This window comes from Cervus elaphus, chromosome 23 (genome assembly GCF_910594005.1).
Source record: "Cervus elaphus chromosome 23, mCerEla1.1, whole genome shotgun sequence".
Classification (NCBI taxonomy): Eukaryota; Metazoa; Chordata; class Mammalia; order Artiodactyla; family Cervidae; genus Cervus; species Cervus elaphus.
Window position 1 is genome coordinate 76,263,004 of NC_057837.1, and position 22,790 is coordinate 76,285,793.

At 51.3% G+C, this 22,790-nt stretch overlaps 2 protein-coding genes across 2 annotated transcripts in view; one reads left to right on the forward strand and one right to left on the reverse strand.

Annotated features, from left to right (window-relative positions):
* PREX1 (phosphatidylinositol-3,4,5-trisphosphate dependent Rac exchange factor 1) overlaps positions 1 to 19,885 on the reverse strand; it is a 176,392-nt gene extending 156,507 nt beyond the window's left edge. The window contains exon 1 of the mRNA XM_043884896.1: positions 19,223 to 19,885. Within this exon, the coding sequence (XP_043740831.1) occupies positions 19,223 to 19,435 (213 nt within the window). The 5' untranslated portion in view covers positions 19,436 to 19,885. The remainder of the gene's footprint in view (positions 1 to 19,222) is intronic.
* LOC122681131 (collagen alpha-1(I) chain-like) lies at positions 19,567 to 20,932 on the forward strand. The gene is made up of 2 exons (XM_043882844.1): positions 19,567 to 20,165; positions 20,881 to 20,932. Exons 1-2 carry the CDS (start codon positions 19,567 to 19,569, stop codon positions 20,930 to 20,932), a joined length of 651 nt encoding a protein of 216 aa, XP_043738779.1.
* The last annotated feature ends 1,858 nt before the right edge of the window (positions 20,933 to 22,790 follow it).

Here is a 22,790-nt window from a genome sequence, read left to right on the forward strand (position 1 = left end):
ATACAAAGATGAAATGTCTTTCTCTGAAACCCTCCCCATTCTCAGCCCAAGGCCACCTGGGGTGCACCCTACAGTGCCCTTCTCAACATTTGTAAATACCCACCCAGAGGGTCTTCTTTGGCTGTTGGATTTTTTTCCTACAAAACTGGGATCACCCTCTACGCTTGACCTTAACCTTTCTTGCTTAACAGTACAGCATGTTCAGCCCTTCACGTCAAGTGAACAGATCAATTTCATTCCTTTAAACAGCTGCCTGACACCCCAACCGTGGATAAACGATAACCTTTGCCTTCTCTCTGTGAACAAATATCCAAGTGGTTTCCGTTCTGCAGGGGACGGCCATCATAAAACTGGAACAAACAACTTTCTAACTTACGTCTTTACATACTGCTGCTTCTCGGTTCTATAGGAGAGATTTCCAAAGAAAGTCAAAGGTTATCATGGTCTTTGACTTTTAAAAATATTGCCAGACTTACAACATGATAAATATCATTAAATTGCTGTATGCTATATATGAAAACGGTTAACAGATTAAATCCTAAGAGTTCACATCACAGAGAAAAAAATCTTTTTCTTTTTTGTTGTAGCTATACGAGCTGATGGACAGTCAACTAAACTTACTGGGATCATCACTGCATGATGTACGTCAAATCATCATGCTGTACGCCTTAAACTTATACAATACTATGTGTGAATTATTTGTTGTTGTTTAGTCGCTCATTCATGTCTGACCCTTTGCGAACCCATGGACTGCAGCATGCCAGGCTTCCCTGTCCTTCACCATCTCCGGAGCCTACTCAAACTCATGTCCATTGAGTTGATGATGCCATCCAACCATCTCGTCCTCTGATTTATTTTCCTTCCAATTTCAATGACTTATATCTCAATGAAGTTCGAAGGAAAATAAATGAACAGATAAGAAAACATGGCCAGACTAATTCTTCCCAAAAGACAGCAGCATTAATACTCTTGACAGGAATCACGGAACTGTCCATTTCCAAACAAGCACACCGGCACCGGGTATTATGACTTTTTCTGTGTGTGAGAGACAGATAATGGTAATGCTACAGAAGGTAATGCTGATTGATGTGGTTACTGAGCAAGAATGTGGCTCCACATAGTTCTCATTCCACAAAACACTACAATTCAAGAGAATTCTGACCCACATGAGGCTACATGATTGTGGGGGAGCAGGCTGTCCCTCTTTGGGGCCCTGAGGTATCTTCCTCCCAAGTCCCTCCCCATCCTTGCAAGCTGCCCTCTGAGCCTGCACCATCCTCATCTCTGAGATGGATTTCACACCCAGGCATAACAAAGATGTCTTTGTCACTAGGAAAGAGGGAACGACTGTTGCTAGAACATTCTGGGTTCTGTTCATTCAAATCTCCATGTGTTGGGAGGAGGAGGGTAGAGTTGGGGGTGGTGGGGAGGGATGCTTCCCGCTCTGGGGCTAACTTCAAGGGTAGATGCTGCCTTGGGCAGAGCTGGAGCAGCCCCAAACTCCCTGTCGTTCACTCACTGGTTTATTCCACAAATATTTGCTGAGTGTTTGTCAGGCATTCCAGAAAGCCCTTTACATTTATCACTGCATGCAATTCATACTCACAGCCTGATAAGAGAAGTAACACCACTAACCCCATTTTACAGATGAGAAATCTGAAACTCAAAGAGATTAAAACCAGGACCCAAGGTCATACAGCCAATGAACAACCCAGGAACACAAAGGAGTAGCAAATAACTAACTTCTAACCGCCCGCAGAACACCCCAGACCTGTCGTGTTGTTCCACCTGGGCTACGACCAGGCAGGCTCCTGCTCTGCCTCCAGGCTGCCCCCGTACGGTCCATTCTCCCCTGGTAACCAATGGATCCTGGGACAACTACGCGAGATTCTGTCCCTCCTTTGTTCAAAAGCTCCAAGGGCTTCCCGCTCTCTCAAAGTCAAATGCAAAGCCCTTACAATAGCCCACACTCTGCCCACCAGCCTCTCCACTTGCACTGTCACCTCCCTGACTTCACCTCCAATTCAGTTTTCACCCGGCTCACGGCCTCCTCCCTGTTCCTGAATCACACTCCTGCCTCAGGGCTTTTGCACTTGCTATTTCCTGTGCCGAGAATGTTCTTCCCCAGATACAGAGGTTAAGCCATTTTCCTAAAGAGGTAGAAAAGTGTGAAAGTGTTAGTCGCTCAGTCGTGTCCGACTCTTTGCAATCTCATGGACTGTAGCCCGCCAGCCTCCTCTGTCCAGGGGATTCTCCAGGCAAGAATACTGAAGTGGGTTGCCATGCCCTCCTCCAGGGCATCTTCCCAACTCAGGGATCGAACCCAGGACTCCTGCATTGCAGGCGGATTCTTTACCACTGAGCCACCAGGGATTCAAATCCCGGTTGTGTGGCCTCAGAGAAAACAAAACACACACGCGGGAGCCTCCAACGAGAGAGAAGGATGCTGTGTGACCCTGAAGCCTTTCTGCGTGCTGAACCTCTCTGGGCCTCTGTTTCCTCATGGATAAGATAGGTAACACAGGATCGGCTTCTCCATGAGATTCCTGGGAGGCTATGCTGCTTGAGACTTGTCCACTGAGGACATCACACACATGTGGATGCTGGTGCTATTATTAGACCCATGGCAAGAGCCAGAACCGTCAGGGAAGGTCTTTTGAGGAAGCAGGATATGAGCAAGGCTTTGAAGGTAGGATGTGGAAACGCCGCTGGGCAATGTGGGCAGCCCCAGGGACAACAGGGCTTCCCTGGGACCCAGGACTCGGGGGAAGGCAGAGGCTTCCAATCCGGGGTGATGTGCTGATGCCAGCACAGAGGGGAAGAGAGGCTCTCAGCTGGCATCCCTCCCCTTCTCCCGGTCCCAGGGCTCTGCAGTCAGCCTTCCGGGACCCACGGCTCCTCCACGGGCACGGGGTGCAGGTGGGCCCCTCACGAGAGCAGCCGGGCCCTCCCCTAACACAAACCAAGCAAGTCCGGTCCGTGCTGAACGCAGTTTAAGCTGGGTTTTCTGTCACTTGCAACCAAAGAAGCCCGAGAACCAGCACTTGCTGCTCTTTTATGGTTGCTGTTTCAAAACCTTCTAGATTTGGAAGAAACAAAGCAGGGGAGAGAAACTCCATGGGGCTGCACGAGAGGAGGAGGACACCAAGCCTGACCGGGAAGGTATCGGGGTCCTCAAGTCCAAGCGGAGGCCCCCGATGGCAACTGAGGGGCCCCCGAACACCCACAGAGGAGCCCGCTGCGTCCTCTCTGGGATCTGCAGCCCGGAATCTCCCAAAGGAGCCCAAATACAGAACAAGATTCGGGAAGTAGGACAAATGAATGTGGGAACCTCCAGTTCAACAGCTGAGGTTGCAAAAAGAAAGGAGAGTGACTGCCCACAGGCCACAGGAAGTGGAAGCTGGGGTAAGAGAACCACCCTCTCTAAGAGAGAACCACCTTCTCCCCCTCCGCTCACCTCAGAGAATAGAGGGACCACCCACAAACTCCAAATGCATCTCAAACTCAGCTGCCTGCGTGGAAGGGGCTGGGGCTGGATGGGTGTCCTCCGTGATGACGATGAGAGTCACAACCTTCGGACAAAAAAGCACTTTTTTTGCTTGCTAAAGGTGCTAGTAATCCTTCCAAAGGGAATCCATCCTCCTTCCAAAGCGAAAGCTGGCCGCCTTTGTTTCTTAAAACATGTAACTCTCACACCTCCCTGGCAGCTCAGGGGTTAAGAATCCGCCTGCCAATGCAGGAGACACGGGTTCGATCCCTGGTCCGGGAAGATCCCACGTGCTATGAGGCAATGAAGCCCATGTGCTCTAGAGCCCAGCTCCACAACAAGAGAAGCCACCACATGAGAAGCCTGTGCGCTGCACCTAGAAAGCAGTCCCAGTCACCACAGCCAGAGAAAGCCCAACACAATCAAAAATAAAGAAGCCAATAAAATTTCCAAACAACAAACAGAAAAGAACACGAAACTCTCTTGGTCTGGCTTTCAGTTTTCTACCTGATAGAAACAAGAGTTAGAAGAACTAGTCCAATGTCCTCGAGTCTTTTTTTTTTTTTCTTAAGTCCAGCAGAGCAAGCACAACGGTAAATGGCAACCAATGTTGGGTTTCAATGTCGGGGACGTTAGGGAAGGGTAGGGACTGTGGCAAAGTGAAGACTGCAAGTCCTGTCTAAAGAGGGCAGCTGCTGCTCAGCTCCAGGCAAGAGCTTGCCTGCAGGCCCGCAAGCTTAATGCGGACAGGTCTTCTGATTACTTCAGAACCCAGAAACACAGATTTTTACATGAAATTTCTTAATTTTTCAAGAAATGCTGGCAACCAATAAAAAAAATTTCAAACACTGCACAGGCCTGCGCTGGCCTGAGGACCCCCAGTTTGGAACTTGTGGTGCCATGGACCCATGACCAATAAATGACAGAAAAACAGACAGACAGACACACATCATTTATGGCCACTAAGGTCAAAGGATCTGAAAATGAAAAAGACACAGGAAACCTCTGGCCGCAGAGGATTCCTCCAGCTCATCCGGACACAACTTAAACCCTCCCTCTCTGTCCTCCAAGCATCTGAGCTGTTGGACAAAAGCAGAACAATCCTGGGGTTCTGCTTTCAATTTCAAGTTCCATCTCAGCCACAAACTCAGTTGGTAAGCCTGGATCAACTAACTCACTGAACGATTTTGTGCCTCAGTTTCCCCATCTGGAAAAATGACACAATTGGCTGAGATGATGTTATGGTCTCTCCTAGCTCTGACAACTCAATTCTAGGATTCTAGGTGTGGGTGATTTCTTTGGGTTGGTAAAGACCACAGAGCCCTAAACCAAAGGTTCTTCAGCTCCCAGCTACTGAACTGGCAGCTTGAACAAAGACGCATATGGTCTATAATTGTGAAAAGCTGAAGTCTGTGTAAATACCCAATATAAAAGGGATGGTTAAGTAATAATAATAATTTTACTAGTGTATTCATACATTATGTTATTATAGTATATTATTACATTATGTTATTATAATAATTATTATAACTATAGCTAATATATACCAAGCATTTACCATGTGCCAGGCACTGCTTTGAGAGCATGACAGGTCTTAATTCATCCAACTCCCCACCAGTCTAAGGGCTGGGCACTAGTTCCAGGATGAAGCGCACCCAGGTAAAGCAATTTGCTCACTATTAGACAGCTGGCAAGTAACCAGGATTCTGACGCAGGAAGGGGAAGACCCTGAGAGTGGGTCTTGAGAAGGGCCCGAGAGTGGGCTCTTGTCTAACACTCAGAAATGAACTGTCCAAGGAGACACACGTGCTGATAAAGCAAGAGAGTTTATTGGAAGGGGGTGCCCAGGCGGAGAGCAGCGGGGTAAGGGAGCCCAGGAGAACCGCTCTGCCACATGACTCACAGTCTCAGGCTTTAGGGGAACGGGCCTCTTTTCTGGCTTGTCTCTGGCCAGTCATCTTGTTCGGCCCATGGTCTGACTCAGGGTCCTTCCTGGTGGCACGTGCGTCGCTCAGCCAAGATGGAGGCCAATGCAAAGGATTCTGGGAGGTTGGCCGCCTCCCTCCTCCCTCCTCTGACCCTGCCCCAATGTTCCCGGCCAGTCTTCAGCAGCAGCACCGCGTTCCTTATCCGGACCTCCTGCGGCGAGACAACTCAGGCAGGTGGGCCTGGCCAAGGTGGGCGGTTTCGGTCAACAGCTCCCTAACAACTCAACCTGGACGGTGCGGACCCAGAGCCCCACGTTTCACCACGAAGCCTGCAAAAGCTTAGCGATGAAGTGTGCTCAGTCACGACGCAGGCGCTGCACAGAAGAGTCAAGAGAAGACATAACATCGTGTGTGTGGTGTGATCACACCTCGGCTGAAACAACACACAAAGAAGCAGGAAATGTACCGAAAGGTGAAGCAGCTGTCTGGAAGGGTGAGATCTTTTTGCTTGTCTTTATTTTCCAAACGTTCTACAATAGCAAAGTGACAGCAAAAATGGCCCGTGCATAGAGGGCGTCCCTGGGAGCCAGCCCCATGCCCAGCACCTAGTGTTGTATCTTACTCCAAATCCTCTCCTCTCCGCTGCCAGCCCAAGGACCCAGATGTCTGCCTACCCTGCGACTGCTGAATCCCCAGTGTCAACACACCCAGGCACACAGCAGACGTGCAATAAAATGTGTGTGAGGGAGAAAAAGAGATCTCCCCATTTCACAGCCAAAGAAACTGAGGCCCAAGAGCCATCTGCCCAAGGTCACAGAGCTGGTAAGTGGTGGCCTGGGGACAAAAGTGGAAGAACTACATCTCAGCAGAGAGTTTCTACCACCCACACAAGGGGTAAAAGTCACCCCCAGTCAAAATCGCCAGTGAAGTCAACTAAACACGATGCATGATTCAGGACTGGATTCTGGAGATGGGGAAAGAGCAGAGGGGAGGTATAAAGAACACTTTTGGAAAAACAGGTGAAATCTGAATACAGACTGTGGATTGTATAATGTACTATCAATGTTACATTTCCTGATTTTGTTCACTGTACTGTGGTTATAGCAGAGAATGTCTGTTCTTAGGAGATTATTTAGGGGCATCATGTCTGCAATTATTCTCAAATGGATCAAAGTAATAAAAACTCTGTGTGTGTGTGTGTGTGTGTGTGTGTGTGTGCGCACATGCATGTGTGTGCAGGAGGTAGGAGAGGTGGGGAGGGGAAAGAAGAGGGGAGGATTATAAAACAAACTAGTGAACCTAGGTTAAAGGTCTGTGGGGTGCTCTCTACTCTTGAAATGTCAACATAAAAAGTTACCCAAAAATCAACTTTGAAAAAGTGAATTAAAATGTCCACAAATACAGCACACTGGAGTTTTACGTCTAGACCTCTGAACATGTGCAGAAATGTGTAACATATACAGCCAAGTACATAGATAAAACATCATTTTACCATACTTGGTTTCATATGAGAAAGTCTGTAATAAAATGACATGACAGAGTGTTTTTGACACATACACGCCCACTATATTTATGACCTTTTTGATCAAGGGGAAATAAGTCTTAAAAAACCACCCAGTTGGACTTCCTGGTGGTACAGTGGATAAGAGTCTGCCTGACAATGCGGGGGACATGGGTTCGATCCCTCCTCCAGGAAGATTCCACATGCTGCGGGGCACCTAAGCCCTCGAACCGGAACTCCTGAGCCTGCGTGCCACGAGCCCGTGTCTGGAGCCCATACTCCACGAGAGGAGCCGCTGAAAGGGAGGAGAAGCCGCTACAGGGAGGAGAAGCCCCCGCTCACCGCCACTAGAGAAAGCCCGCATGCAGCGACGAAGACCCAGCACAGACAAAAAAAATTGTTTTTAATTCTTTTTAATTAATAAACTTTTTTAATAAAATAAAAAAATAAAAAAAAAACACCCAATCAACAGCCTGGCCTGCCATCAGCTCGTGGCTGGGACCACACAGAGCTCCCTCGGCCCTCCCAGTGTGGTAAGGGCAAGAGGCCAAGGACGCCAGTCCGCAGGCACTCCCCATGCTGAGGTCCAAGCTCCCCAAAGTCAAGGAACCAGAAGGCCTGGTGGCAGGACCCGGGAGAGCCTCCAGCACACAGCGCACCCCGTCCAATCCCTTTCGCTCACACACTCACGCCCGAGACCCACATTAACAGAGCGCCCATTATGTGCTGGATGCTGCAGTGAACACAGCAGAACAGGGCCCTGACCTCGTGTGACTTACATCCCAGTGGGGGAGACAGACGCGAAGCAGGTAAACAGACGACCATTTCAGGGAGTGACAGCTACCAGGAAGAAAACGGGTGTGGTGATCCAGAGCCCAGGACTCAAGGCCCCCTGAGGAAGTGACACTGGGGTTACACAGCTAGACGAGAGGGAAGGGCCCCGTGCACCGCGCAGTTAGAGGTGCTACAGGCAAGAGGAACAGCAAAACGAAAAGGTTGAGAAGGTGGAACCAGCCTAGCAAGTTCAAGAACAGAAAGCCGGCGGACAGGCCCAGGACATAATGAATGCTGGAGGAAGCTGGCGTGGTGAGCAGAGTCCAGACCTCAGAGGCCGTGTAAGCCACAGCAAGGGGTCTGGATTCAGTCCACCTGCATTTCCTGCTCCCCTCTCCTCCAGCACAATGGGGACAGGAGAGGAAGGAGATCCAACCAGACGGCAGGATGTTAGACCTAAACCCAACCCTGTCAATAACTGCATTGATGTACATGAGCTGAACAGTCTAATGAAAAGGCAGAGACTGTCAGAAGGGATTTTTCACAAAGCACATGACAAGGATCTGAGGAGGTGAGAGTCATCACAGCAAACAGCCAGAAAGAGCATAGGGGACCTCAGTCCTACGGCCGCAGGGAACTAAATTCAACCAAGAAGCTAAACAGAGGTCCCCAAGATTCAGACGCCATGACAGCGGCCGTGTGAGACCCGGAGAAGAAAACCCAGTCACATAGTGCCCAGAATTCTGACCACAGAAACTGCACGGTGGTCATCAGTAGGGCTGCTTCAGAACACTAAATGCGGGGTAGTCTGCTAAACAGCGATAGACAACGGATACATCCTCTCGTGACCTTGGGCAAGTGGGCTCACAGTTCGGGGCCTTGGTTTCTTCATCTGCACAACTGTGAGGATGCAAAGGAAGCAGAATGTACAACAGCCTCGCCCAGGAAGTGGAAAACGGTTTATTCTGTGTCCACTCAAGTCTGTGGAGAGATTTCAGAGTGGGAGAACAGGAGGGGCCTTCATGCATTTTTGAGAAGATGACCTTTTTTTTTCTTCTATTTTTGGGTGGGTTCCTCGGGGAAGGAGATGAATAATCTCTTCTAGCTCCAAATGCCAGTCATCCCAGAGATGTCCTTGCTCCCAACTGCCTTCAGAGTACAGAGACCAGGAGTCTGGGGCAAGGGGCCACCTGGCCAAAATGAACTCAGTTGCTTATTTCAAGCCCCAAGAATGATCTGAGGCACGTTTTTCAAGACAAGACCCCATAACTGTCCTTGAAAAAAAAAAAAAAAAAGAAGGGAAACACTGAGATTCTAAAACATAATAATAATTTCAATAAAAGAACAACTACCATTGACTGGAGCCTGGCCATATGCCAACACTGAACAAAGTGTCCCAACCCATTTTACAGATGAGGAAACTGAGGCCCAGAGAGGGGAAACTTCTTGGGGAAACTCCTTGCCAAGGATCGCAGAGCCACTGAGGGGCAGAAACACAATTCAGACCCAAACAGTCTGGGCCAGACCCCGGGGACCAAAAGTCCATGCAAAAATACTGAACATAAATCAAGACCATCCCATTATTTTAAAAATATGGGGATTCCCTGGTACTCCAGTGATTAGGACTATGCACTTTCACTGCCAAGGATATGGGTTCAATCCCTGGTGGGGGAACTAAGATCCCACAAGCTGTGTAATGCAGTCAAAAACTAAACAAATAAATGTGTGTGTGTGTGCACACGCGCGTGTGCACACGTGTATATACAGAAGAGATTTTTTTTTTCCTTCACTTGACAAATATTTAATGAGCACCTACTATGTGCCAGGCACTGTTTATGGTGCTGGAGACAAGAGTAAATAAAGGACCACCCAGAGAAAAGGAGACAGGAAGCAGTAAGTCGGGGCAGAGTACAATTTCAAACGGGAAGTGGTGGGGTAGTCAGAGAAGACCTTCCGAAGACCACGAGGTTTAAGCAGGGGCCTGAAGGAGTGAGCCACGGGGATACCGGAGGAAGAGCACTCCAGAAAGAACAAATGAGAAGGCCCTGATGCAGGAACACGCCTGGGGTCTCTGAGAAAGGGCCCATGTGTCTGGAGGGGAGCAAGGGAAGGCAACAGGACACTGGAATTAGACGGCAGCGATGACTGCACAACTTTGTGAATATACCCCAAACCACTGAATTGTACTCTCGAGGGGGTAGAACATACGGTGCGTGAATCATATCTCAATGTTAAAAAAACCGTATAAAGAAAAAAGATGACTCGGAATGGGAGGGGAGAAGAGAGAGGGCAAGTGGTGTGGGACCTCCTAGGCCCCTCTGAGGACCTGGCTTTGACTGAGGGCGCTGGCAGCCACAGCTGGGCTTTGAATGGGGCGGTGGCATGACCTAACAAGTCTAACTAGGTTCCTCGGGCTGCGCATGGACAGCAGACCACGGGAGGCAAGGATGAGGGCCGCGGAGGCAGTGGCCAGTTCCCCAGGGTGGGTCCTCGGGTGACTTCCCCTCAGTGCCTCCATTTTTCTCATCTGTGAAGTGGGTATGAAAAAGACACGCGAACACAGATGTACAGAACAGACTTTTGGACTCTGTGGGAGAAGGCGAGGGTGGGATGTTTCGAGAGAACAGCATCGAAACATGTATATTTTCTATGGTGAAACAGATCACCAGCCCAGGTTGGATGCATGAGACAAGTGCTCGGGCCTGGTGCACTGGGAAGACCCAGAGGGATCGGGTAGAGGGAAGTGGGGGGGGGGGGTCAGGATGGGGAATACATGTAAATCCATGGCTTATTCATGTCAATGTATGACAAAAACCACTGGAATACTGTGGAGTAATTAGCCTCCAACTAATAAAAATAAATGAAAAAATAAATTAATTAATTAATTAAATAAAAAAGAAAAAGACATGCGAGCTGACACCAGGTTAAGTGCTGCCGTGAGGGCTGTGAGTGAAGGGTGGAGTCAGAGGTGCCACCGAACAGTTTTTAATCATGCAAATCAGTTTCCTGAACAGAAAACATGGGGTGGCCCCTTCCTCACGGGAAGCAGGGACCCATCGGACCTCAACAGCCCTCCCGGTGCAGCCTGTCCACACCCAGGCCACGAAGAGGGGCCCAAACTCCCCTCCACATGTGGTCGGCTCACAGCACCCACCCAGACAGAGGACAGAAATGGCCCAGGTCACTAGACAGCCAGGGCACAGACAGGGGGGATCTGCCTGTGGGAGGGGAAGATGTGGTCCTGCCTCCTGGCTGGGTGCCCAGGCAGGAAGCAGGAGGTGTTTGCTGGACCTTGGGAAGGGCGCCGTGCAGTCCTGACTTTCAGATCCCCAGTCAAACCGTGCCACACCCCAGGGCCTCCTCATCCCACTAAGACTCAAGCCCAAACGCCTCACCATGCACGTGGGGTTCACGCCACCAGAGCCCCTGCTGTCCACGCCAACCTCACCTCCTCTTCAGCAAGCTGAATCGGGCCCTGCCTCAGGGCCTTTGCACACACTGTGCCCACCACCCGGAACACGCCTCTCTCAGCTCCCTCCTCGGCGGGCTCCTTCTCAGCCATCTCTTCAGACAGGCCTCCCCTGACCACCTCATCTCAACAGATGACACCACCTCCATCACCAGCGTATCTCCACGTTCCTTTCTCCTCGGCATACCCACTCCAAACTGTGTAGACTTGAACAATTTCCTCAGCCTCTCTGGGCCTTGGTTTCCCCAGGAGCAAAATAGATATAATGACAGTCTCTACTCCAAAGGGTTGCTGCAAGGACTCAAAGAGCTAATTCATATAGTACCTCGCACCCAGCAGGGCCTCAGTGGATTATCTTATCATTATTACACCTCTCGTCACTTTCTCAAGCGATCTCTTTTTGTACTGTGTGAAGATTCCACAAGGGAAAGAACCTTGTCCATCTTGTACTGGCCACGTGCCAACATCTAGCCCATATGTCTGACACTTAGTAGGTGCTTAACATCTGTTTGTTTAAGAAGTGAATTTGTGAATGAAAGCATTGACTGCCTATACCCCGCGGTGACCCTGGCCTCATTCCTCCTGGGAGCAGCTTCTTGCAGAAGCTACCTGCCCTCCGCGGCAACTGGCCACCTGCTGCTACCAACCTTCAGTGGCCCTAGGCCAGCCAGCCTGAAATAGCCTCACCTCTCCTGGCCCAGAACCAAGGGATCAGTTGCCAGCTCCACCCTGGGGAAGGAACCAGGCGGGTAAACACAGATTGTGTGTCTGACCACACGACAGAAGAGGGGCGGACAGGCAGATTCCCTTCTGGCCCTCAAAGAGTCGAGAAAATAAAAATAAACCTAAAACTCCAGACTCATCTGGGAGTCTGGAGGGCTTCCCTCCTTCCTCGGGGCTTCCTTCTGTGGCATGTACTTCGGGGAGACTGATCTTGCCCCAGGACCCAGCTGCTCCAGGTGTATGAGGGACCACACTCCATCCTTGCAGCCACCCCCGGAGGCTGCAAGCATCTTACAGATGAGGAAACCAGGGCTCGCAGAAGCAAAACGACTTGTCCAAAGTCACACGGGGGCAGAGCGGCGTTTCAAGCACAGGCTGTCTGTCTCCAGAGTCTGTGCCCTTAACCGTGAACCCAAGACACACTGCAGAGTGAAAAATACAAACCGCACCATGCCATTTATGTAAACACACACACATATCAATGCTACACATGCAGTTGCCTTCAAATGGTCCAAAAGCAGAGCTGGTGATCAAAGGAGGTTTCAGCCAGTGATTCCCAGCCGGGGGCTATTTTGCCCCCAGGGGACATGTGACAATGTCTGGAGACACTTCTGATTGCCCCAGCTGGGGGAAGGGGACGCTACTGGAATCTAGTAGGTGGCAGCCAACGATGCTTCTGAAATCCTGCAACCCACAGGACACCCCCACAAACAAAGAATAACCCTACCCAATGAATGTGTCAATAGTGCCAAAGGTTGAAAGATGAAGGGATTCACCCCAAATCAGTTGCTAGGGCTGGAAATGTCCCTTGTAGAACCTGTTTAAGGGGGACAGTGGATCCAGACTAAAACACAAGTCCCCAGAGAAGGCCCCCAAGCCTTCTCTCCCCAGAACTCTCAGGATGGAACCCCGACCAGCCGCAGTCACCATCCTTGACCAGGGCTCACCTCCCTCTGGGGGATGCAACTTCTGCAGGGGCCTTACCTGCAAAACAAGGAGATTGAGACCCTCCCTCCACCTCTGGCTTGCTCACAAGTTCTATATCTCCTAAATTCTAGGGCAAGAACCAGCTCTGACCTCAGCCAGTGCCTTTGAAACAAAGCCAATGGCACAGCAAACTCTGGTTACCCACTTCCCACTAGGGTTCCAGCCAGAAAACCTACGTCTATTGGAGAAGAGAAAACACAAAAATCTGGGAGGTAAAGTTCTGCAGCGAAGCATGGCCTACTTCAAAGACTCAACTTTTACAAAAGCTTTGAGACAGCCGGCTGTAAAGCAGAGAGGATGTGGGTTTCTTAATCTGAGGGTGTGGCCCCGAGTCCAACAGCTCTTCTGCTCACTGGCCTGATAAAAGGGATACTCTCGAAGAAAGTGGTGCCCTTGAAGCCTCCAAAAGCCAGGGATACCAACCCCATCCATCTCTTCTTAAAGTGACAGAGCAACGGTTACAAGAGCAAACATCGGAATAATAGTGAGTGGGCGTCTGGGCTGTTTATCTGAAGAACACACTCATTCAAATGCGTGAGTTCAAGCATTCCTGTTGACTCATCTCTCTCATAAGGACAACGACCACGTTTGCCCCGTTGGCGGCTAGCTGCATCCTCGTGGCCTGGAACACGGACTGGAATACACAGCAGATGCTGCCTCTACCTCTGAAAAAAGCAGTCTAATCTCTTTACGGCTTTACCTGTACGTAGCTGTGTCTGCCATACACAAAAGAGGGGCCCCACCTAACTCTCGCGGATGCTAAGGTTTTTATCATCACAAAATTTTCACCGCCTTTTCCTGATGATGTTCAGCCCAATACAGAGTGGCCTGGTCCTGGGTCCCTTGCATCCTAAAGCTCAGATCATTCGGATCGCTGGGCTTAATTCTTGCCCACGTGGGCATCCCAGAAGTCTCACAGAGGCAGGAATGTGGGTCGAGAACACAGCACCCTGATGGGGCAGTTCAGGGTAGCGTTAAAGAACGTGGGCTGCGCAGCCAGACTACCTGGGTTTGAATCCCAGTTCCGTCAAACTGTGTGACCCTGGGAAACTGACTTGACCTCTCTGTTTCATTTGCAGAACAGGAAGCACAGTAACGCCTGGAAATTTGGAGCTGATACACAGAGAATGCTTTACCTGGGGCTTACAAACATCTAGCACTATGTAAGTCTGAGCAAAATTATTATTACTATTGCTGTGCATTCAACTAATAATCAGGCTGAAAATACAATCATTCCTTCTGTTGGCGAGTTGTAAAAAATATATTCTCATACATATGCTAAATTTTACATGGAAAGGGCATTTTAAAAAGCATTTCTTAGAACCTTTTTTCCTTTTTTTATCCTCCTGCTTGCCTTTCTTCACAAGATACACATCTCTCCATCCTTTGCTCCCAATTCCTGTCATGTCATACATACAGTGTATATCATATTACGGTTATTGCTTATATTCCCAAGGCGGAACTTCTGAGCATCCTACTTTGCACAACACAATCTTGTGAAACCACTCCCCCACGTCACCGGGCAGGTCATTCTGTGACTGTAGAATTTTAAACGCACCCCCCGCCCCCACTCCCCAGCATCGCTCCCTAGTGTCAGACTAAGAGGACAAAAATCTTAAAAAAAAACAAAAAAAAGTGACAAGACAAAACCACAGTTTCTTGTTTTGGCAAGCAGAGCTCCAATGAGAAGAAAAGCTTTCGTCTCCTACCCTCAAAAAGCAGAACCACAGAAAGCATTCTGGGAGCTCTCTACCTATTGTCCCTCAGGGACCCCGGCCCAGCCAGTTCAGGCAGACCCTGTGGGTGTCTGAGAGTGACTGGTCTTTGTCCTGTCCTGGTGTTCAAACCCTGGCTTTACTCCACACTGACTGTAGGTGGCTCTGGGCAGGTCACCAGCCTGCTCTGTGCCTCAGTTTCCCCATCTATATAATGGGTACAGTATAGCAGCTGCTGCATCATGGAGGAATAAGGAGCACTTTCTCTCATCAGAGAGCCAAGGGGAGCCCTTCAGGGGTCTGCTGACCACCCCCAACACAGGAGTCTCTCCGCCCATCCAGCCAGGCTGGATGATACATCCTTCAGGGAACCCATTGGCAGCTGTCCCCAAAGGCAGCCTCCTTGACTTGTAGGTGGAGACCCCAAACCAATCTAAACATGAGGCAAGTGGGTTCAAGGATCACCCGGCCTCTCTTTAAAGAGGAAGACTTTGAGCCCCAAAAAGACCAACTCTTCTGCCCCCCAATGCTGCACATCCCCTCAAAAAGCTACCAGCGCATTCTGGGCACCTACTGTGTGCCTGGCACAGAGCTAACAGCGATAACGTCAGGCTCACGGAAAATTCAACCTTTCCTCCATGATGCAGCAGCTGCTATACTGTGCCCATTATGCAGATGGGGAAACTGAGACACAGAGCAGGCTGGTGACCTGCCCAGGGCCACCTACAGGCAGTGTGGAGTAAAGCCAGGGTTTGAACACCAGCAGCCTGGCTCCAGAGCCCCACCCTCAACCCTCACGCCAAGAAGAGACATGGAGTACAGAGGAGGAACCCAGCAGCCTGACATTTCCATTCTTCTAAGCTGTGCCCATCTGCAGAAGAGACAGGAGTCACAGCGGGGAAGTAACCAGAGGAAGCCCAGGCAAAGGGGAAGGGTCACACAGACCTGGGTTCAAATCCCAGTTCTGCCACCTCCAAAAGTCACAAGTCAAGGCCTTCATAAGCCAGAGGCATTCTGTGAAGTGGCTGCAGACATGAGTTCCAGAGCAGGCAGCTGTCTGCATGAACCAGACAGTTCACTTAAACTATCTTTGCCTCAGCTTCCTCCTCTGCCAATGGGGATAAGACAGCACTTCCTTCACAGGGGTGCTGGAAAGATCAAATGAATGGATAGAAGGGTAAGCAATGAATCAGTGTCAGCTCCTACACAGCGATGGCAGGCAGCAACATCACTGTCATCATCATTATTAACAAGCGTATACACAGCGCACCTAACACAGCCAGGGCTTCTAAAGGTTGAGATCCAAGGTTCTCAAAACCCGAGGCATCTTCTCCTGCCACCTCTAGGGGGTCCTCCAAGAGACAGCCAGCATCAATACGAGAGGGCTGTCCTTCCCTTCCCATGACTCTTCAATAAACACACAGAGAATATGCCCCCAAAGTCATCAGGCCCCACTGGAGATAAGGCAGGAAGTGCAATCCAGCTCCTGAAGGAGGTAAGGAAAGATGGGGAGATTCTGAAGGAACCTGAGAGCCCCCAAACCCAGAGCCAAACAAAACCACTAGTTCTGGAATGTAGATGATCAAAAGGAAATTCACCCAGAGTTCCTGTCCTCCTTTCAGTAATGACTCAGATCTCACAGCCCTCCCTGACTACTCCTGCCTGCTGGCTACTAGAATCCTACAATCCTAATCATCTGTAATCTTTAAGTATCATATAACAATTAATTATAATAACTCAGAATTGCCTTACAACCTGCTAGGCACTGTTCTAAGTGCTTTATATATATTAATATAATTCACTTATCCTCTTCAAAACCCTATAAGATGTACTATCATTCTCCATTTACAGATGAGGAAAGTGAGGTTCAGAAAGGTCAAGACACTTGCCTAAGGTCACAGAGCCCAAGGACCTGACCCCCAGCAGTCCGGCTCCAGAGCTCAACCTCATACTTGGGTTTCTGGAAACACTCACATATTGCCACCCTTGGCTAGAACATGCCCTCCTCTAGCACAGGAACTTAAGACCTGGTTTTTCTGCATTTTCCATAATGCTTGGTCTACCACAGAGCTTCATTTTCACTGGCAAAGGGACCTTAAAACAAGGGACTCAAGGAGGCCAGGGCAGCCCTTCAAGACCTGCCTCTGCCACATGGAATTAAAAGCAAGGAGGGATTACCCAACATTTCTTCCAAGCAGGAACAGTCCCTCAGTAAGTATCACATAAAGGCTGGGAGGAGGGAGTGGGAAGACAAGAGAGATTCACAACCTGCAGGCTGCCAGCCTGGCTGCCATGGAAAGCCTTGGTAATTAGCAGTTCATGAAGCTCCAAGCCCTGGGTTTTCAAAACTAAAAGACCTTGGGTTGTTTAGGGACCATTTCTGATAAAGCAAAACAAGAGAGGTCTCCTGCAGCTCACAACTGAGGTATGCCTGGTCAAGTTACACAATCAGTCCGTTGCTGGCACAAGCTTGGGGGCACCCAGAAGGACAAGGCAGAAAGAAAGCCTGGCTTCCCCTCCCCGCCTTTGACAAGTGGAGAAACTGAGGCCAGGACAGGTATAAGAGTGATCCAAGATGTCAAAGTCAGAACCAGCTCATCTCAAAACCGACAGGCAATCCAAAAGAAAGAAAAAGGATGAAATCAGCAGATTCAAAGTGTCAAGGGGACGATATGGAAGTGTAGAAGTCTTTTATCTTTTTCCTGTCCTTTTTTAATAAGAAGAATGGTGGATTCTAATCAATTTCCATTATTTCAGCTTCCTCAGACTCTACACGTGGACAATTTAAAACCACAGTGAACCCAAACACCATCTCCTATCTCTTCCGAAAGGCACCACAGCATCCAGGGCAAGGATGTGGGAGTACGAGGTATCTTTTCTTCCCCATTAATGTAAAAACTGGCTTGTCTTTGCTCTTTCCCTTCCAGACTAAGAAGCAGGGAGTGGCTCAGAAGGAGAAGTGAGGAGTTCCCTGGAAGCTGACATTGCTCAGAGACACCAGGGCTGCCTACATCTTTAATTCAGAAACTGCCAGCTTCAAACTGAGCAGATTCTTTTTTTTTTTTTTTTTTTCTTTTTTCTGTGAGAGAGGGAGGGATGGGAAAGAAATGCCAATCCTGCTTCATTCTCACAGGCTTTTCTAGAAGGGTCCTTTAGCCAAAAGGTTTTCAATGCCTCCGCACAACTCTCTACCACCACCCCCTCAACACACACACACACACACACACCTCCTTTCACAGAGAGAAGGGCTCCATCCTCCTGGAGTTAAAACTCAGACCTCACACAGCCTCGGCTGCACCCCTAAGCCACAGAGGATCCCAGAGGATGCCAGAGCCTCTCTCTTTCCCCGGGAGACTGGAAACTGCAGGGCCTGGCTCTGGGGTTTCTGAAGGAACCACCAACTGCCCCCGCTGCCCACTGCCCCCAGCCCTTCCTGCACCAGGATTAAAAGACTTCCTAGAGCAGAGAAGGGAGTAAATGAGGTCCCAGCAGGAGGCTGGAGATTAAAGCCCGGCCAGTCTCCTAACTTCCAGCCAGGCTGCCTCAGACCCACCCCCTCCACCCTCTAGCCACTTTTCTCACTTCCTAGGACGGTAGGGAAGTGGCCCCTTCCTCCCTCTCATAGACGAAAAAAAAAAAAAAAGAAGAAGAAGAAAGAGAAGAAACAAACAAAAAAAAAAAAAGAAATGCAGTACAGAACAGGGGCTTGCAGCACTGACGGAGGCTGCCCTGGTTAAAAATCCAGTATCCCCAGTTAAACAGCTGTTTGATTCTGGGCAAGTTACTCAGACCCTCTGGGGCTAAGTTTTCCCATCTGAAAAATGAGGGAGGTATTCGTCCCTACTTCGTGGGCCACTTGGGAAGGTCCAACCTTCTTACGACACACGTAGGCGCCAGGCACATAATAAGCGCTCAGTTATTTTACAGAATCTGATGCCAGTGGTTTGGCAACTTGGAGATGGGGGTGGAGGGGGGATGGGATGGAACCGGCGAGTCGTGAGTTTGAAACCCACTGTCCCCAAGCCTCAGCAACTGCGTGTGCGTGGGAAAGAGGGGTCCTACCCAGGGGGCTTTGGCGGCCTCTGTTCCTACTCTGGGCTTTGGGTTTTATCCTACTCTGCGGGGCGCGCAGGGATGCTGGGCTCGAGGATTTCCAAGGTCCGTCCTAGATGAGTAGTCCGTGGTGCGCTAGGTGGCAAAGAAATCCCCGGCGGTGGGGGGGTGGGGAACGCAGGAGCCCGAGCTCTCGGCGCCTGGGTCCCAGAGACCCTGCCTCATGGATGTAACTAATTTCAAAACTATTTGAAAGAAGGGGAGGGGGGGTTGAAAAAGACAAAAGGGCTGAGTATGCGGGGGGGGGGGGGGGGGGGCGGTGGTTACGGAGTGCAGGAGACCCCGGGTTGGGGCTGGACCCGCGGGCCGGCAAGAGAGGCGACAGCCCAGTTCTGGAGCAGCTCGATCGCCCCCACGGCTCTGCGCGCCCCGCGGGATGCCTCTGAGGCGATCCTCGAGACTCCCCCCGGGGACCGTGGCCACAGGTTGTGGGGACCCACGCCGGAGGCCCCCGCTGAGCTCCGCAGCGGGGCTGGCGGCCGGAGCGGAGACTGTCCCCGCGCTCCCCCCGGGGGCGACACCTACCGACTGCAAGAAGCGCAAGGTGCCCACGTAGTCCCTCTCAGTGCCCAAGATCTCGTTGAGGACACAGAGGCGGAGGCGCAGCTGGCGCTCCGACTCCCGGGCGGCTGCACAGGGGCCAGAGTTGGGCGCAGCGGCGCCGTGCGCCAGGGGGTCCGGCGGGGCACTGTCCCCTGCCCCGTCGCCGCCAGGATCGCGGCCGCCGGACACCTCCATCCTAGCGCGGCCGCGCGGCACCAGCTCCTTCCCCCGGCGCGGAGATCGCGCAGAGCGGCGACTCAGGCGTCCAGGCGCCCCATCCCGGACGGGGCGAGCCGGCGGGCCGGGCTCAGCGGCGGGCCCGGCGCATGGCGCGGCGGGAGGGCGAGCGGGCGGGCCTGGGGGCGGGCGGCCGGGGCCGGGGGCGGAGGCAGCGCGCGGAGGCCGGACGAGGGGCGGGAGGGGGCCGGTCCTCGGGGCTCCGGGACGGCGGGCCCCGCCGCCCAGGGAGCGTCGGCCAAGTGCCACGCCGCGGCGCGGCCGCACAGGCGCTCCGCGCGCGCCTCGGGCCCCCTGGAGACGCGGCGCTGCTACGTCGGAAGCTCGGCTCGGCCCGAGCCGGACGATCCGGCTTCTCGGGCGAGAGTCTTCTTCCGCTCGGGGCCCCGCGGAGTCTTGAGGCGCCGAGGCAACGCGGCCGGCTCACCAGCTCTGCGCCCGGACGCGTGGCTCCCGGCTCCCCGCCCGCCGCGGGCTACGCCACTCCCACCCCGACACACGCGACCCCCGCCGCGCGCAGCACGCGCGCGCAGGGCCGGCCGCCGCTCGGGCTGAGTCAACCCCCGACTGGGGAAGCTGGCGGCTGGGCCGCTGCGGAGCAAGCCCGCCTCGCCTCGCCGCGCGCACCCCTAGCGGCCCCCGAAAAAGGCGGCCAGCCTTACCCGCTGCCTTTGGGGCGCCCAGCTGGGTGCCCTCGGGCGCTCCCACGACCTTGGGAGGAAGACGCACGGCTCGGCTCTCTCCCTCTCTCTCCTACCCCCTCTTCTCTCTTTCCCCTTCCTTTTTCTTTTTCCTGCCTTTTCTTTTTCTCTTTCTTTATAACTTCTGTGCCCACCCCCCGACCCCAGAGATGAACCTGCCCTTTGCTGCCTTTCCCAAGGGAAATTATTATCTGCTCTCAGGTACTAATCAAGTGACTGCTGCTCTGCCCGAGCCCCACCCACCCATTCCCCGAGCCCCCCACCCCCCAGTAATGCCTTGGGAAACCCTGCTGCCAGTGTAGGCTGCTCTGTGTGACCTTGGTCGTCAGCGAAGTGCTCGACAAATGTCCTCACCTGCCTCACAGGAAGATGGAAAGGGATGATCTCCCTGGGGGCTGTTCAGGTTTACTACCCCAGCTCCCACCCTCTCTAGTTTCCTTGGGTGACCTTGCCCTGGATTCCTTGCCTCAAGAACCTCAGTGTTCTCAACTGGACGATGGGAATGACCTTGGTACCTAGCTCATGGGGTTCTACACAAGGTTATGGTTAATCCATAGGGGCTACTTGGAACAATGCCCCGCAGGTGAAAGTTCTCTGTTAATGTTTCTTTGTTAATATTGTAGGTATGAACAGCCCTCTTAGCCCGGCCCCACTCTCTGAAATGTCCTCACAGTTCCTGACCTGCCCCTCTTCTGGACCCAGAGATTGTGTTGTCTGTGTGGTGGATTGGCTGATCAATAATATCCCCCTGTAGGCTGTAATCATCCTTCAGTCTGTTCCAAACACCCAGGTTTATTCTCCCAGTGGCCTCTGGGTAAATACTGCAGGTGCCTAAGAGGGAGAAAGTAGGGTGGCTTCTGCCCTGTCCGAGCTGTTTGTTTTTGATCTTGGGCAAGGTGATGTTTGACATGGGCCTTGAGTGAGTTAAGTTCCTCTGGACACAGAGTCAAGGGTATGAGGTAGATGAGCCTGCCAGGTTTGAGGAGTGGAGTCAGTTGTGTCCAAAAGGTGACCAGCTCCCTTGGAAAGAGGTCTCTGGAGTAACTGCTGTGTGACCTTCAGCTGGTCACAGCACCTCTCTGATCCTCAATTGCCTTGCCTTTGATCCTTCGACCCCCAAGGAGAGAGCATAGTGGAAACACCCTGGCTTTGGAATGAAACTGACTTGCACTGGTTTCCCAGCTCCAGATCTAATTGACTAGGTGGCGTTGGTCAAGACATTTCACCTCTCTGAGCCTCAGTTGCCTGTTCTGTAAAATGGAAGTCATTATAAGAAAAAAAAAAAAAAAAAACATGGAAAGCCATGTTTTCTCAACCTCAGAAAAGTGACATTTGGGGCCAGATAATTCTTAGTTGTGGGGGACCATCCCGTACATTGTAGGGCATGCAGAGGCATGATGTACCTACGGCTTGCCAGCAGCACTCCGTCCCCAAGGACAACCAGAAATGTCTCCAGACATTGCTACATGTCCCTAACAAGCAGGGACAAGATTGCTCCCCATTGAGAACCACTGATTCAAAGTATCTGATGCAGATAGCTGGCACATAGTAGGTGTTCAACATGTTAGTCCCCTTCCCAGCTTTGACCAAGGAAGACGGCTTCAGCTTCAGGGATAGTTTCACGCATGTGCGCACACACACAGATCCCATGCTTCACCCAAGAATTAGCCCATACTGCCCAAAAGACCATCCAAACGTTTCTGCGTTTGTGCATGGGGCCCAGCTCATGATAGTCTTTTACTCCCTCGGGTTCCTCTGGGATGTTTCTCCTCCACCATCCCATCCCCTAGTGAGATAATAAAACTCAGTAGGTTAACTAAGCTCTCTGTGCCCCGTTTTCATCATCTGCGCACTGAGGATCGTAATTGCACCAACGCTGTGAGGTTGTTACAAAGATTCCTGAGTTAATATGTGGAAAGCGCTAAGAACAGATAGAAAGCACTCCAGTGAAGTGACGTGAAAGTCGCTCAGTCATACCCGACTCTTTGTGATCCCATGGACTATACAGTTCATGAAATCCTCTAGGCCAGAAAACTGGAGTAGGTAGCCTTTTCCTTCTCCAGGGGATCTTTCCAACCCAGGGATCGAACCCAGGTCTCCCACACTGCAGGCAGATTCTTTACCAGCTGAGCCACAAGGGAAGCCCAAGAATACTGGAGTCGGTAGCCTGTTCCTTCTCCAGAGGATCTTCCTGACCCAGGAATTGAACCAGGGTCTCGTGCTTGCAGGCAGGTTCTTTACCATCTGAGCTCCCAGGGAAGCACTCCAGAAGTGAAGGCTTTTATTTATTTAATTCTTGCATTGAGTGCTGAATCCATTTGGATGCATTCAGCTCCCAGAGGAGAAAATGGGCTCCTGATGGGTTAAATCATACAGTGTTACAGTGTTCGTCGCTCAGTCGTGTCCAACTCTTTGCAACCCGTAAGATGTTGTTCATTTAACAAGAGGTGCTGAGGAGAGGTTGGCGCCTGAGCCTGGTTCTGGACTTGGTGACATCATCAAGGACCAAGGCACCTGTGACCCTGCAGTCCTCATCATGGTGGCTTTTCTTCCAACGTTTGGCGCCTCACAGTCACAACACGGCTGCTCTATCTACCCCATTGCCTGCTAAC

Coding starts and splice junctions, on each gene's coding strand:
- LOC122681131 (XM_043882844.1), top strand. CDS start 19,567: ATGGCGCGGCGGGAGGGCGAGCGGGCGGGCCTGGGGGCGGGCGGCCGG. Junction 20,166..20,880: donor CCTTTGGGGCGCCCAGCTGG/GTGCCCTCGGGC, acceptor TTCTGGACCCAG/AGATTGTGTTGTCTGTGTGG.